General features: G+C 40.8%; 1 protein-coding gene across 2 annotated transcripts in view; it reads right to left on the reverse strand.

Annotated features, from left to right (window-relative positions):
• The window catches only part of LRP5 (LDL receptor related protein 5), a 178420-nt gene that overhangs the window by 134829 nt on the left and 28041 nt on the right, over positions 1-15550 (reverse strand). For both annotated transcript variants that reach the window (XM_049820573.1, XM_049820572.1), the window contains exon 2: positions 7725-8121. In XM_049820573.1, the coding sequence (XP_049676530.1) occupies positions 7725-8121 (397 nt within the window). The remainder of the gene's footprint in view (positions 1-7724; positions 8122-15550) is intronic.

The raw sequence follows: 15550 nt of genomic DNA on the forward strand, positions 1-15550 counted from the left end.
GTTTCAAATAATTAACCAAAAGCTTCAAAATAATTTTATACTTGAAATTAATTACTAGAGACACACAGGATATAAACTAATCTCCAGCTTTCAAGGCAGCAATAATCATGCTTCACTCAAAAACAGGCCATCTTCTGCATTTTAACTGAGTAGCCGTAAGCAGAAGTAAGAGTTGCTAAAAAGCATAATCTTTAACAATACCATGTTTGCTATTTTTCTTCTTCAGTATTTGTAACAGTCACGAATTTTATTCAGTATTCCCCCTCCCCTCAACTACTGCAAAGGAGATAAGATCAGATGACACACTGTTAAAAACATTTTGCCATTCACAGTCATTTAAATCAAAATATTCAAAGTCTCAGTCTATTGCAGCTCATACAGATCAGGCTTCAGCATACAGATCCCAATGATTTCAACACAGAAAGCCAACATGTTTAACCTTATGTACACAACATACTGCTGTGTGGAACCAAGGTCCTGGTGAATCAGCAGTAAACACCACTGCAGTTTTATTTAAGTGCTGCCATAAACACAGTTGTGAGTTATGTAAGAACAGCTATAGGTCTAGTTCATGGTTTTGCTGTGACACTGGATTAACAACTAGGCATGTCTGAGGCTTTTAACTTTAGACTCTGATCTGAGAGCTTTCTAATCTTGATAGCTGTCCCTTCTAAATCCATTTTTTAATATCCTACTTGTCATATTTAGTCATCCAATCCTTTCCTTCCTTCAGTGCCAAATATACGCTAGGTCAATGACAATCATTGCTTGTAGATTTTAGCTAGTTTGCCAGTGACAGTCATTGCTTGCAGATTTTGCCTAATTTGCCATAAGCAACCTGAAGCGATGGTTAGGCTGGGCTATGGCACACACTTCCCTAATGCTGTTCAGAACCTGATTAGACTTGTTTTAACCTCTAAACCAATGGCCACTCTGCAGAATGCCAAAACTGATGATTAATAGCTTTATCCTTTGTACTCAATAATTTTTTTTTATTGCTGTTTTCTAATTTGCATCTTATTTCCTTCCCCTGAAGCCTCTGGTGTTCCAAAAGGGGAAGACTGCTCCATAAATGAAGTTGGCTTCTGCGCTACTCTGCTGGCACTTCCACTGCCCAACAGACCCATAGCAAGTCAGGAAAGACATTTTAAGAACTAAAACGAGGGAGGAAATGTAGAAACAGGTTTGGAGCTTTCCTTCAGCCAGTCACACCACTTCAAAAGTCCTTGCTCCCCTCCTCCACAAACATCATTTCTACAAACACCACCAGAGTTAGCACGCCAGCTCAGGTATGGCCAATTCAACAACCCCAGTGACTGCACCAAGGCTGCTGCTACACACACGCAAAAAAACCCACAAGACAGCACAGTTTTTCTGGAGGCAATCAGGTTTTATTTTTCCTTAAAACAACCGTTTCACTGACGTCAGATGTTTCAGCTCTTTGTGCTTCAGCAGGCAGAGGGGGCAGAAACTTCTCAAGCAGTACTGTCTGCTGAATAAGCCAAACCATAGAAAATACAGCCTGAACTTGAATAGTACACTTGCTCTAGAAGATATCACAGCAGCCATCACACAACTAACTCAAGATTTATATTAACCAAAGTAGATGTTTCTAATACATTGTAGGCTTTAATAATGTGAACTAACTACTTCATTAAGCACTCAGCAGTGAAAATCAGATTTGAGGATTACGGATATGCTACAGCTTCTCAGAATCAGAGCCCTGTGTTACACGTTGAAGGTAGCATGCCTTTAGAATTAGATTTAGAGGTCCAAGATTTAATGGCCCTTGTCAACACACATTCTAGGCTGTTCAGATCCAAGATCTTCCCTACAGGACTGAGAATTAACTCATTTGTTTTGGCTATGTATTCATATGTTCTTTTCAAAATTTCTTTTTGGGAAACTGAAGTTTGCTTGCCTCGACACATGATAAAGACCTGCTTCTGAAATGCATTCCTGCTTCTGGTTCTTTGCACTGTGTTGCACAGAGCTATGTCTTTAGTTGGTCTTAAGTAAAATCTTTACATACACTAACCTAAGTTTTGTTAGAAGCTGCTGTTCTGAGAATACAAAAATACTTATGCAAAAGCTGTGAACTCAAACTTAATAAAACACCAACACTACTGAATCTCCCATCAGCGGCCCACCTAGCAAGAATGTATATAAATGCTAATGTTCTCCAAAACAGTCCTATGAATTTTAGCCTAATGTCTTCCATCAAATAAACTCAGCTTCACATAACCTACACCAGGTCTGGGATCTGGATGTTAAGAACAAAATGTCAGTGAATTTGCAGAAAAACGTTTTGTACTCTCCTCTGTCTGCTTAGATCATCCTTAATTTCAGGGAAGCAGGGTAATTGGTTTATCACATATTCTGCCTGCTTTGATTCCTAGAATATCTAGTAGATCCAGCAAGAAAACTTTAAGGTGTATGGAAAAGAATGCCATGTTACATATGATACTGTCTTGGAGCATCAGAAAATCCTGTACATTTAATGATTTTCACTAGCTGCGAAGAGTAGAGACCCACAGGTGATCTGCAATAGTCTCTCACAGCTTGCCTTAAAAGAAATAAATTTTAGAAATTATCTGAATGATTGTTGGGAGAGATGACAAGGGCTTCTCTCTTTCGAGTTATAACCTTCAGATAAGCATTGCCATTAAAGGTGGAAGGTAGGTTGAGTGTGGAAATGAAGAAGCTGTCTTCAAAAAAATGGCATTACACCAAGCCCACCAAAACATCCCCAAAAAACAGACTTTTGAGTGTCAGCCGGAAATCACAGAAAAACAGGCTTCGAAAGTAACCGCTAGAAGTCAGCTAGCTCATCTCCCATGCCCTAAGGCTTGGTCATTACACCTATAACATTCCCAAGAGATGATCACTGTATATTCAATACTTTCTCCTCTATTCTCTCAAACTAGTCTATGTCTTGAAGAACCGCACTCAAAATGGAATAAAACCTATTTATTAGGCAAACGCCACGCTGGGCACGACATCCCACTGTGAACACCACAACATTAAATGGAGTCCTGCATCCATCTCTGCAGAACAGCCTTACTAAAGCTAAAAAAGAGAAAGTATCACCCATCTACACAAGGACATATTATTTTGTCAACAGAAGGATATTAGATTTGTTTGACACAGAGCATTCTTAACAAACCCATGCTTGGGTACTATTAGTATCGGCTACGCATTTACAAACTGCTTATTTGTCCCATTTTTCTTCTGGAAACTGAAGTTGACTGGCCTATACCTAATGAAGTTTTCTTCCTCATTTTCTAAGCTTCCCCGCACTTTTCTAGAAGAAACTGTTAAAAGGCCAAAATCACATTTGTGGAAATTATTCCAGACCAAAAGCAAATGTCTAGCAACTTTAAGGCTGCATCAACTATTTGAAGAATCCTAGTCTAAATTTCATCAGATTTTATGATCCAGAAAAACCCACAAACTTACTGAAGTGCTCTAAATTTTAGCACAAATTCTTACTCTTCTGTCAGTTGTAATAACTGCATTAGACACCTGATCACAAAAACGTATTAACAAAAAGACAAATGAAAAGGTACTATATGGTTCTTTTTTCCCCAGAAAATACCAGTAAACCAGGAACAACTGGTTCTAGGGAAGCTCAAACCCAGAGCCTGCTGTGCCTAAGTCAAATGTAATGATCAGTACTTCACAGATGCACCTATGAAATATTTCAGAACTACCATGTGAAATGAAGTGGTTGTAAAAGCAAATTAAATTTGAATGTTTTATTCCACAAATATACAGAAAGCATGATTTTTTGGTTTATTGTTTACTATGTTAGATAGTTATTTGGGCAAACCTGCCTTTAATTCAATAGGACACTTCTGCAATATTGGACTTTGTCACTTTTACCCAGAAAAGCAGCAATATGGAGGCTGATTTTAATAGACCGTAGTGGGGATTAATTGGTTAATTATAAAGCATACATGTATCTCCATAATACATTTTCACAGACCATTTATTTATGTTGCCTTGTTGCATTGGATTAATACACAAATCAAACAGGCTTACAATTAGAAATGTCTGCCACAAGGTAAAACTGACAGAGGTGTTTCACGTAAAGCTGCTGCTCCCAGTGGAAAAAAAAACCAACTTGCAGACTGAACTAATGATCGGGACAGCAGCACTGGCAACCCAAGGAATTGATATGAGCAAAAGTCAGAAGAACTGTCATTCTCTCCTCATCTCAAGCAATTTTGTTGATTAATACTAAAGAGTCTCAAGTTGACCAGCTCACATGCAGACACTACATTTCTGGCAAATGAATCTTCTTCCTTATATTAGCCCATTCCACAGTAACTGTTCATACTTGCACACCTTCCCTAGAAGAGTAAGTGCAAGATACTTGGAAGTAGAGAACCCTTCCAGGAAAGAAAGAATAGGCTACCACAAATCTACGGAAAGGCAAAAACAAGGTAAGATACCTAACACACACCAAAACAGTGTCTTCTGTTGTTACACTTACTGGATTTTGTGTATGTTTAAGAAACATAGCACATCTGTTCTGCACAGAGTATTGCTGCAAAGAACTGCCTTTCAAAGTCACACAAAATAAACCATGCCTGCATCCCTCCTTACAAACATAGAAGTTTGCTTGGTGCAGAAGCACTGCAACTTCACCATCATCACTGATGAAGAAAGCCTTCCTTTTGACCTGTACCAACAATATTCTCTCTCCCGGTTGTTCTAATCCAGTTTTCATTAAAAATAATAATTTCCTATGTCCTATAGCATAGGAGCAATATACTACCAGAAATCCCCAGTTAATCCCTTCAGTTTTCCAAAACAGGAGAGTAAAAAAGCACATAATATGGCATGAAATGTATTGCCACAACCAATATTTAAGCTACCTTAAAGAAAATAGTCAAAAGGCAAGGAACTGCATCCACTTATGAGATGTCAGCCTGGCACTGGTATTTCATGGAAAGCACCATTCCACTCTCTCTGATCTACCTCATTATAAAATACTCAATTTAACATCATATTCCCTCTATAAATTATACTACTGAACTCTAGATCTAAAGTTAGTCTTCAGCATTAATAATTCTGCATGGATTACTTGCTGTCAGGATACACACAGGATTCCTGCTAATTTATTTAAAATACTTCAATACAGCAATTTGCTATGGGAAGAATTCCTTTCACCTAAAGGCATGCATAGTGAAGTCAGGATTAAGAGGAGAAGGTCCCCTCTGGAAAATTCCTTTGCTCCAACAAAGTCACTCCACTTTCCCTTTTACTGATTATGGCTGTACCTTTCCACCAGTTATCTGAAGGATACAGGCAGCTCCAGCATTTGACTTGTCAACAAAACTAAGGATTTTGTTTCTTTGGGTACATACAGTCCCATTTAGTACTTATACGTTCTTTATATATTAATCATAAATGTACCCCTAACTCCTGACATTCATCTGGGAAGCTTTATGCAGGAGACCTGACAAAGTTCCAGGATATAGCGTGGCAGTTGCTGACATGGCAATCTTAAGCTGCCCTCTGTTGCTTAGTTTCAATTTTCACTTCTCATACACCTGAAGAAGGTGGTTTCTCATGAGACTGTCCAACTCCCAGTGTAGGATAAACCACAAATATAAAGTAGTTTGTGGTTTATCCTAAGCCCTTGTATTAACTCACCATCCCTTTGCAATGAGGCCAGACTCAGTGAAAATGCCAGTTGACGCCAGATTTTCTTACAGATGAGAAACGTACCTACACATACCGTACAGAAGAGGAAGATAAAGTAATCCCCGAGGAAAAGTTGTGAAAACAGCAATAGATTAGTGGCAAACCACCTCACTTGTATGGATTTGTGCACACGTATTGGCTTTGTGTGGCAAGGTTCTGGTAGCAGGGGGCTACAGGAGTGGCTTCTGTGAGAAGCTCCTGGAAGCTCCTGCCATGTCCAATGGAGCCAATGCCAGCTGGCTCCAAGACAGACCCGCCACTGGCCAAGGCTGAGCCCATCAGCAATGGTGGTAGTGCCTCAGGGAGAACGTATTTAAGAAGGGAAAAAAAAAGTTGCTGTGCAACAGAAACGGCAGCCGGAGAGAGGAGTGAGAACATGTAAGAGAAACAACCCTGCAGACACCAAGGTCAGTGAAGAAGGAGGAGGAAGAGGAGGTGCACCAGGTGCTGGAGCAGAGATTCCCCTGTAGCCCATGGTGGGGAAGACCCTGGTGAGGCAGGCTGTCCCCCTGCAGCCCATGTTGGTCCACGGTGGAGCAGATCTCCACCTGCAGCCCATGGAGGACGCCACGCCGGAGCAGGTGGATGCCCGAAGGAGGCTGTGACCCCGTGGGAAGCCCACCCTGGAGCAGGCTCCTGGCAGGACCTGTGGCCCCATGGAGAGAGGAGCCTACGCTGTAGCAGGTTTTCTGGCAGGACTTGTGAACCTGTGGGGGACCCAGGCTGGTGCAGTCTGTGCCTGAAGGACTGCAGCCTGTGGAAGGGACCCACACTGGAGCAGTTCATGAAGAACTGCAGCCCGTGGGAAGGACCCAGACTGCACTGCTGGCGGGGAGGAGGGAGAGAAGATTGGGAGTAAAGTTAAGCCCAGGAAGAAGGGAGGGGTGGAGAGTAGGTGTTTTAAGGTTTGGTTTTATTTCTCATTATCCTACTCTGATTGGATTGGCAATAAATTAAATTAATTCTCCAAGTTGAGTCTAGTTTTCCTGTGACGGTAATTGGTTGAGTGATCTCTCCCTGTCCTCATCTCAACCCACAAGCCCTTTTGTTATATTTTTTCTCCTCTCCCCTGCCCAGCTGGGGGGGGATGGGATGGCGGGGGGGGGGGGGGGGGGGGGGGGGGGGGCGAGGGGGGGTGGGTGAGTGATAGAACGGCTTTGGTGGGCACCTGGCATCCAGCCAGGGTCAACCCACCACAGCACACAAAAGAAGTGCACCTCACTTCTTCTCTTTTCCCCTTATTCCAGGGATCCAACTAGCACAGCAGATCTTCAGTCATCATTACAATGAATACAGAGCCCAAACTGCACAACATCAGTACTATTCATGCACAGGGATAGCAAATAGTACATGTGAAATGGTCGGGAGTATTGAAGAGGGAGGGAGGAGCCATACAGAGGTACAAGTATTTTCAAGAGCACTAGAAGTGACACATCCAGCCTGCTCCCTTATTACTTCCCAACCTGGTCACCTAACAGCATTGAGAGTCCCCAGTTTCACCTGGATTCTTTTACTTGCTGGCACAAAAATTATTATCAATATCAACAATCAAAAATATCCTGATTTTGTTTACCAGAGCATAGCAAGTGAGAATTCCTGTTTCAACGCAAGCAGATTTACATGCCTTGCTGTCTAGATACATTAAATAGACATCACATATCAAATGAAAGTTAACTTACCAGGCAAGACAACAGAGAAGATAACAATAAAAAAGGATTGGAAAATTAATTACTTTTCAGAAGTGCAATGGAGTAAGTTAGGCCATCATACTGGTTGAATATTTGGCTTGGCACCTAAGAACAGCTGTATTTTTCTTTTTGGCTCTGTGTCTGGCCTGTCATTTCTTGCCACAAAATATTTAAGCTCAAACATATGTTCAGCTACAGTGCGAAAAATACCTTGGGAAAATGTGAACTGAAACAAAAGGCTGTGTTTCTTTGTCAGAACTAAAAACTCAACATAAATCACCACTGTATCCATTTAAGCATTTAAGTCAAATTAATATTTACCCATGAGCAGGATCCAAAGCTATTGCCCTGGGCTGATCAAGGTCTTGCCAGAAGAGGACTTTTCTAGATGTTCCATTGAGATTAGCTACTTCTATCCTATTGGTTTCTGAATCCGTCCAGTAAAGTTTTTTCCCAATCCAATCACATGCCAGGCCATCCGGGGAAACCAGACCAGAAATGATGACATTCTGCACCACATTCCCAGTTTGGTTAATGTAAGTTTGCTTGATGGCTTCTTCACTCACATCTGTCCAGAAAACGATGCCTTGCGAATACTGGAAGTCAACCGCAGCAGCATCCTCTAAACCACTGACCACCACAGTGGACTCCAGCTTTGTGCCTCCAGCATCCACAAGTCGAACATCCCGCCGGTTGGCAAAAAGCAGAAAGGGAGATGCTACAGAAGAAAAAAATGAAAACATGTTAGTATTACTGGCATCTACAGATGTTAAAGCACTGAGTATGAATATGGCAGAGGAGGATTTCTTTTCTGAGATCAGCAGGGCAGGCAGTACAGCAGAAGGAACACAGAAGTTTCACATGAGAGAAAAATGCACACTACCCAAAAACCTCTTCCTTCCACACATCAGACAAAGGAGTAAAAGACAGAGGGAAAAGTAGGCCCAATTCTGTATCTACAGGATATGGATAGCATCTTCAACGTAGTTAAGAGTGCAAACTGCGGCCCTTCAACAATACCTTCTGTCAATCCATAAACCCAGGTTTAGAATGAATTAAGTCTTCACAGTTTAAAAGCTTGGTTCACTCAGCTGAAGTAGTAACAACACAAAGAAGGCAAGTTCTGATGCCTTTTAGTAGCAGGCTGGAAGCTAACAGCACTACACACAGCACCCTGAAATGCTCCTACCAAGTGCCCTCCGAGATGGCAAAGACTGTGACAGAGGTTCAGAACTACTATCTTCTCCCCTACACCACAACGGGAGAGAAATTTAAGGAAGAGTTTGAAGGAAGATGATGATACAGGTTGTGGAAGTTTGTGGGGACTGCTGTTAGCTGGAAGAGGCAGCCAGAGAAAAAGGACAAAGGTTCTTGCTGTTTGAAGCTCTAAGTGGGTGGTAGAAGCTGAAGTCCTAGTACTGAATGACAGGGAACAGGCTTTAAAAGGGGAGCTAACTTATGATTGATGCAAAAGGGATGGGAAGCTTAAAGACATGTCCAAGTGACAGCCATAGAGATATTCCAGCAGTACCTGCACAAATTCTACATCTCTTCTGTGCCAGGTTCAGCTGGACCATGACAGGACCTCGGCAGATGACGCTGGCATTCACAGACAGAAAAGAAGGAGGTGTGGAGAGAGACTCATGAGAGGCAAGGAAATGAACCTCGTTGAGTTGGATCTGACAGCAAGACATACAAAAGCAGTAGTAACACTAGCAGAGATTTCAGCACAGACAAGATGACTTTTCTGTCATACCAGATCTCATCTGCCATTATACAAAGAGAGAGAAATCTGTGCTTGCAACTGAGGCTGTCCCTCCACACACTAAGAGGGAGAGAAAGGTGTGAAGGTCCGAGTCCTACAACTCCTCCCTCCGCTTCCCCAGGCAGAATATTACAAAACTCTGGCAGAGGGAGACTGTAAAGACCCTCTGAAGAACCCACTATGGTGGGAGAGGGCATGATTCAAACAGAGACAAAGGCATGATTCAGCCCAACTGCTTCTTCCAGAAGAGGACATTAACTAGACATACTGCAGAACATTCCTTCCCAACCATACCAGCCAGACTGATGACCAAGTAAACCACTTCATTTCTCTCCTAAAAGCGCAGACTTGCTTCTTCATCCAGCAGTAAACAAGAAAAATGGTTATCTGCAGATATGGCTGAGAAGGCAGCAGCCAAATACAAAGATGCCATCATACCAGCCCCAACTGTGAACGCCACCGGCAGCTGAGGAGAATGCCAGTATTTCAGAAAAAGCCACTAGATGCTGGAAGTAATGGAGCTCCCTCAGCCTCTCCTCCAATTGCCAAAGTCTGGTAGGGATCTTATGTCATCAAACAAAAAGCTATTTTCATTTGCCCCTACTGTTTGTCACCTTGAACCCCACTACCCTTCTCACTCCTCACCCCAATTCTAACTCAAACGGCAGCTGCTGGAGTTCTACACCAGGCAACTGCTGACTCCAAGCTTCATACCCAACCCTTTCACTTGATGCTGCTGCTTCCCACACGGACCCATCAGAGGTCCAAACACTGGCCACTCAATGCCAGGAACAACACACAGAACAGAGCAGAAACAACAGGTATGTTATTTCATCTTCTAGAGGTTCAAGCCTGTGATATAAATACCTTTAGTTTCAAATTCAGGTTACTGTATATAATATATGAGAGTTAGCTCTTGGTATTTTCTTTCAGATTCAATTCCTCCTGCACTTTTAAAAGACGACAGTTTATAGGAGGTCTCAACCGCAGCTCTGCTATGGCGGCAGCCCTGCCACATGCTGTTGCCTTTTTTGTGAACTCTGGCTCCAGCTACACGCTCACTGGAGAGTGTATGCCACTGCATAGGCCAAAGCAAGGTACGTCTCTGACAACAGCTGGTGTATTTATGTGCAGGCCAAGGACCTCAGTTAGAATCTACAACTCAGCTTCAGATGAGCTTAAAAACATGCATACAAATTCAGCCTTTTTATTATTATTCTGCATGGTCTTTTTTTCCCCCAAGTCAGGAAAGAGATGGCTTTGTTTTTCTTTTGGGGGGAAGCCTATGCTGATGAAAGTAATAAGGAAAATTTAAATCAGCTGGTTGTTTTAGTGAGGATCTTGGACAGCAAGGACACCGACAATTGTTATCACAAATGTTTCACGGAAAATGTAATATCTTTGTTTTCTACAATATTTAACTCAAGAACATTTATACAGCCTGAGAATTATTTCTTAAGAAATAAAGTCTCAGTATCACTCCTATCTCATTTCCTAACTTGCCAAGTCCTCCTCTCTGTCATTTTTAAAAACACTAGGAATAGTATCATGAAAGCCCGACAGGTTAGTTATTGAAAACAGAAGAAAAAATGTCTAGAATGCAAAGTACTTGTTTTCTTCTCTGCAACTCATTCTTTTCCCGTAACCATGTCTATTTTAAGTGGCACTGTACCAAAGCATTTGAACACTTGGAAAATTTGATGTTAGCCATCTCTGTTTAAGTCACAAGTTCTCTGGGGCAGAGAACTTCGAGTTATGCACATTGCCTCACAAAACCAGCCCCATATCAAGCCAAAGATCAAAGCTGAAAAAAGGCTATGTACAAATTTTAAAAAATGTTGTCCCAAAATTGTGTTTTGAAGAACATGAATAGACAGATTTTCATCTAGACATTTCCATGCTGAAGCCATTATTAATGCTAAGGAAAAAGGAACCTGAAATATCAAGTCCAATCAACAGCAAAGGAACTCAACAGCTTCTTAACTAAAGATCAGACATGAACAATGTCTAAACCAATCAGTATCAATATTATCCCAGCTCCCCATCCCTTTCAAGAGATTTCTTCCCCACTGATGCACACAGTAGGGCAACAGCATACAGATAACACATTAACCACTGTGTCTGTGTCACTTCTGTGCTTCAGAGTCGTCCTGATTGATGTGTAGCCACATTGTGTTGGCTATGAACACCCAGCAGGGAAATCACATTGCCCTGCTTGCAATTGCGTTAGAATTTACATCAGTGTATAAACACAGTAAAACTGATTGATTATTGAAAATGGCCAGAGTTTGTCCCCTTTAAGAATAAATGAGTATTCAATTTCCTTTGGAAAAAATAGAAGAGATAAGGCAGAGACTTTGACAACCATATTCACTTCTCTGTTCCTCCCCACCAGACTATTTTATTCAGTCCAAATTTTATAAAAAATGCTTGCAGAGCATTTTTAAAGCATTACTGGTATGGGAAAAAAACAAACAAACAAACAAAAAACAGTGATCAGAACAAGTAACTGGTTCTCAACACTGATTCTTGCATGGAATGCTGCTGAAGAAACACAGGCTCTCCCACCTTTAAAAATAATACCAAAGTCAGAAGAGCGATTAAATGCTCTGTTTCCATGGCCTTGTATTTATCACATCAGCTCAGAATGTGATGGCTCACTAGCAGGCAAAGCTAGCTCTGGTAACTCTGCAGCTTCAACTAAATACGACATCCAAGATGCCCCAAGAAAAGCTTACAGAACTTTTCAAATTTCCAACTTTCCCTGTTAGTAAGTAGTAAATTTGAAAGAGGCGACCAAGCAAGCAGATGCCTTTCTAGAAGGATAGATGGATAGCATTGCGTTTCGTAGAATTACTAAACTCAAAAGTTTAGCAATTCAAAAGACACATTCACTATCTGATTATAACCAACAGGGTTTTTTAAGGCATTATAATGAGAAACAAAGAAAGCTCAAAAAGCAACAAAACAAATGGCATTGACCAAAAACTTGATTTGCTGCACCATCAACACACCATCCTAGAGATTCAAGATCATCCCACCGATACAGTGTGCAGGTTTGTTTATTTTGAATCACAAATGTATGTAGAATCCAAGGTTCATTTCCAAAAACATGCAGACCAATCTCCTTTCAAATCATGCTGTCTTCTCAATCCTGAACTGGACTTGAAGGTCCAAAGAACACTCTTATCCTTGGTGCATTTAATTCTTTACTGTACAACTCTTGACGAGGCAAACCAAAGGGCCAGTTAACAGCAGTTTCTGAAGAGAGGGATGGAGAAGACCCAAAAAACTAGCAACAACTGTGATTACTATTGCCCTTCAAATGAGCTTATCTGTTACACAACAAGAGGCAATATCCCTTGCTTGAGAAAATATTCCATGGTTAGAAAGTTAGGAGACTCTCAAAGGAACACTTAGTGTTATGCTCTATTTTGATCAGCAATGCTCCCGACAACTGCAAATTGCTTGAAAAGGGAAACACCAGCTTCTATTTTGAAAAGAATAAACAGTAACAGGATAAATGATGAATGTGGAGGACAAACTGTTTGTATCCAGTCTATTAACACCCAATTGAAAGGACAACATTTTAATGTAGTTACAAATAAAATAATAATAAAAAAAAGCTGTATTCTTTTTCAGTAAAATTAGAACAGTTCATATTTTTCCATAATAGGCAATATTTAAAACCTCTGTACATAGCTGGAGTCCACAATCCTTTGACAAAGCAAAAAAAGAACCTGAAATTCCACAAATTATCAAATGAACTCTGAACAGATAACAGCCTAAACTGTAGAAAGTTACAGACTTCTCGCAGCAATTCTACAATCTCATTTGGATCATGAAGCAGTTGATCAACAATCCTTCATTCTTGAAAGACATATTATTTCTGTTAAAAACCGCACCAATTTTCCAGTGGTTTTCCGCTAAGTGGAAAACACACCCTTGACTTGATAACAGAGCTATCTACACAGAGGCTTAGTGTACAACAGTGTGAAAATAGAGCTTCTCATCAGTTTATTAACTGGAGAAAAGGAAACCCTCCTGATCCAGTTGGTTAGGAACCAAGCATGGGTTCAATTTCCAGCTTTGTTCTTGATCTCCTGAACACTCTTGAGAAAATCTGTTCCTTGTCTATGTTTAATTACTGAATTTTAATTGTTTTACCTGCATTGGGAAAGCTGTCTTGTGCAGACATAATATAAGACTGGAGGATTTGTACACTTTATGTATAATTAATTTGGTGGACCACTATAAACAATATCAGTTTTAGCACATACACCATAGTTCCCTTACCACCAGCTCTTATCACATACATAAGCAATAAAAAAACCACATTTTTTTAACAGCACTGAGGCTTCAACTCCTCTGCACTTCACCATACAAAAAAGGCAGTAATAATCTTTCTTTCTCTCTGCCTTCCATCCAACCCTGTTAAAAACATAAGCTCTATGAAGTATGGCAAGTCTACTGCCATCTGCCCAGCTGTAACTACCTTCCAACAGAACAGGCCAGTGTGTTGCTTCTGAATTCAGCCATTAACTTTCTTTTTTGTTGTAATTGTACCAATCCCATATACAGCACTTAAATTTTAGTAAGTGCTTCAGGGGCACCCATTAGCCCCAGGAAACTGACATGAGACAAACCACTAACAATTGCACTATATGATCTTCGCTATTAGTTTCAGTAGTAGTTCCGAAAACCAGTCTGACAGGGCTCAACTCACTTACATATTAAGACTAAAATGATCATGAATTACAATCAACAGAGCATTTGTCATCAGTTGCTGGTTAGCTGCAAAGCTGCAACAGTTCTAAGACAAGCTGAGCAAGAGTGTTTTAAAAAGTTATATTTATACTACTGCTTCATACTTGCTGACATTCCTACATTTTGTCTCCTTCCCCGTAAAGCCAAAATAGAAAGCCATGAGAATACTGGGGCACATGCATGATTCCTACTTTTGAAAGCACCAGAAGTGCAGAACACACACAAATCCTATGTATAGCACAGGAAAAAAGCCTTATTTAACAATTCTTAAACCAATTAACTAGGCTAAAGGTCATGGGAAGGTTTAGCTGTGCTTTTAAGAAAAGTGAATTAAGATCTTGGGAGCCTGGTACACAACATAAAATGAAGATCTCGTTTTAATAAGCATACAAGCTAAAATAGCCATCCAAAATTACAGTATGCGCAACAACTTATATTTTAAAATATTATTTCAATTCTTAACAAGACAAATGCATAGGGGATCTCCGTGGTTAAGCCATCTGTACTGCTGGACAGAAAGAATAGCATACAATTCTTGCAGCAGTCAGTGTCCCAAACCACAAAAACTTTCATTACCAAGGAACAAAAACAACCCCCCCCACCCCTGCCACAGGCACACCAGATGGTAAAAAACAAACGTGTCAAAACTTTTGCACCCAAGGGTGTAGAGTCTTATGGAAACCCTAAGACAGGATATGGAGTAAGCATGCATCAGCTTTCTATGCTTAAAAATAGCTGTTATGCTGAAACAAGACCATGTACGTAGGGTCCTAGCAGCCATAAATTAATCAGAGAAACCAGTTCTACAGCACAAAGTGCTCCTATCCAGCTCTAACTCTTTTGGAGCATAAGGAGGCTTAGACCTTTGATGTGTAGCATAAGGTTCCTTCCAAACATTTAGGGAAGGAAGTTATTCCATGTGCTGTTGCCCTTTTGGGCATTATCCCTATTTTCCATAGCTTAGCTCAAGGGGAGAGAGACAGCAGCTGGTGGCAGCAGGAAGCTCATGTGCCAAGACACACAGACACCACTGGAGCCATAAAGACACATGAAAGAAGGTAGAAAGGAGAGAGATTCAGGCATGGAAGAGAAAGGAAGGTAATCAAGAGTTTAGCCAAACCTGTCTCCTAAAAGCATGCACAACTAAAAAACGCAGTCTGACACCTTGCTAGGCAAGAAGGGAATATGGCAGGTACAAATCCCACAGATAAAGACTAAAATAAACTTATGTGTAATGCAACTGTTACATATTTAGAAGGAAAAAAAAAAAAGTTTCTTCCTCAAATACTCTAAGCTCTGCATTCTGGACCCCAGTCCTTTTTACTGGCAACTGTTGCTGCTGCAGACATTCTGAAATCACCAACTTCAAAAGATAGATTAAATGTTGATCTTCCTGTACTAACTGCACATACTCAACCCAAGTTTAAACTTGCCAGGTACAGTCCTCCAAAGAATAGAGGGCTATTGCTTTCATCCTCAAAACACATTATTGTAGATAAGGTGAATTCCCAGTGTAATTACTAAATTATAGAATATTCTTGCTGCTGTAGGTGGTAGCAGTCTGTAGACCACAGGACTAAAAAAATTAGGGCTCCTCGGTTTCACTCCCACTTAG

Source organism: Accipiter gentilis, chromosome 17 (assembly GCF_929443795.1).
Source record: "Accipiter gentilis chromosome 17, bAccGen1.1, whole genome shotgun sequence".
NCBI lineage: Eukaryota > Metazoa > Chordata > Aves > Accipitriformes > Accipitridae > Astur > Astur gentilis.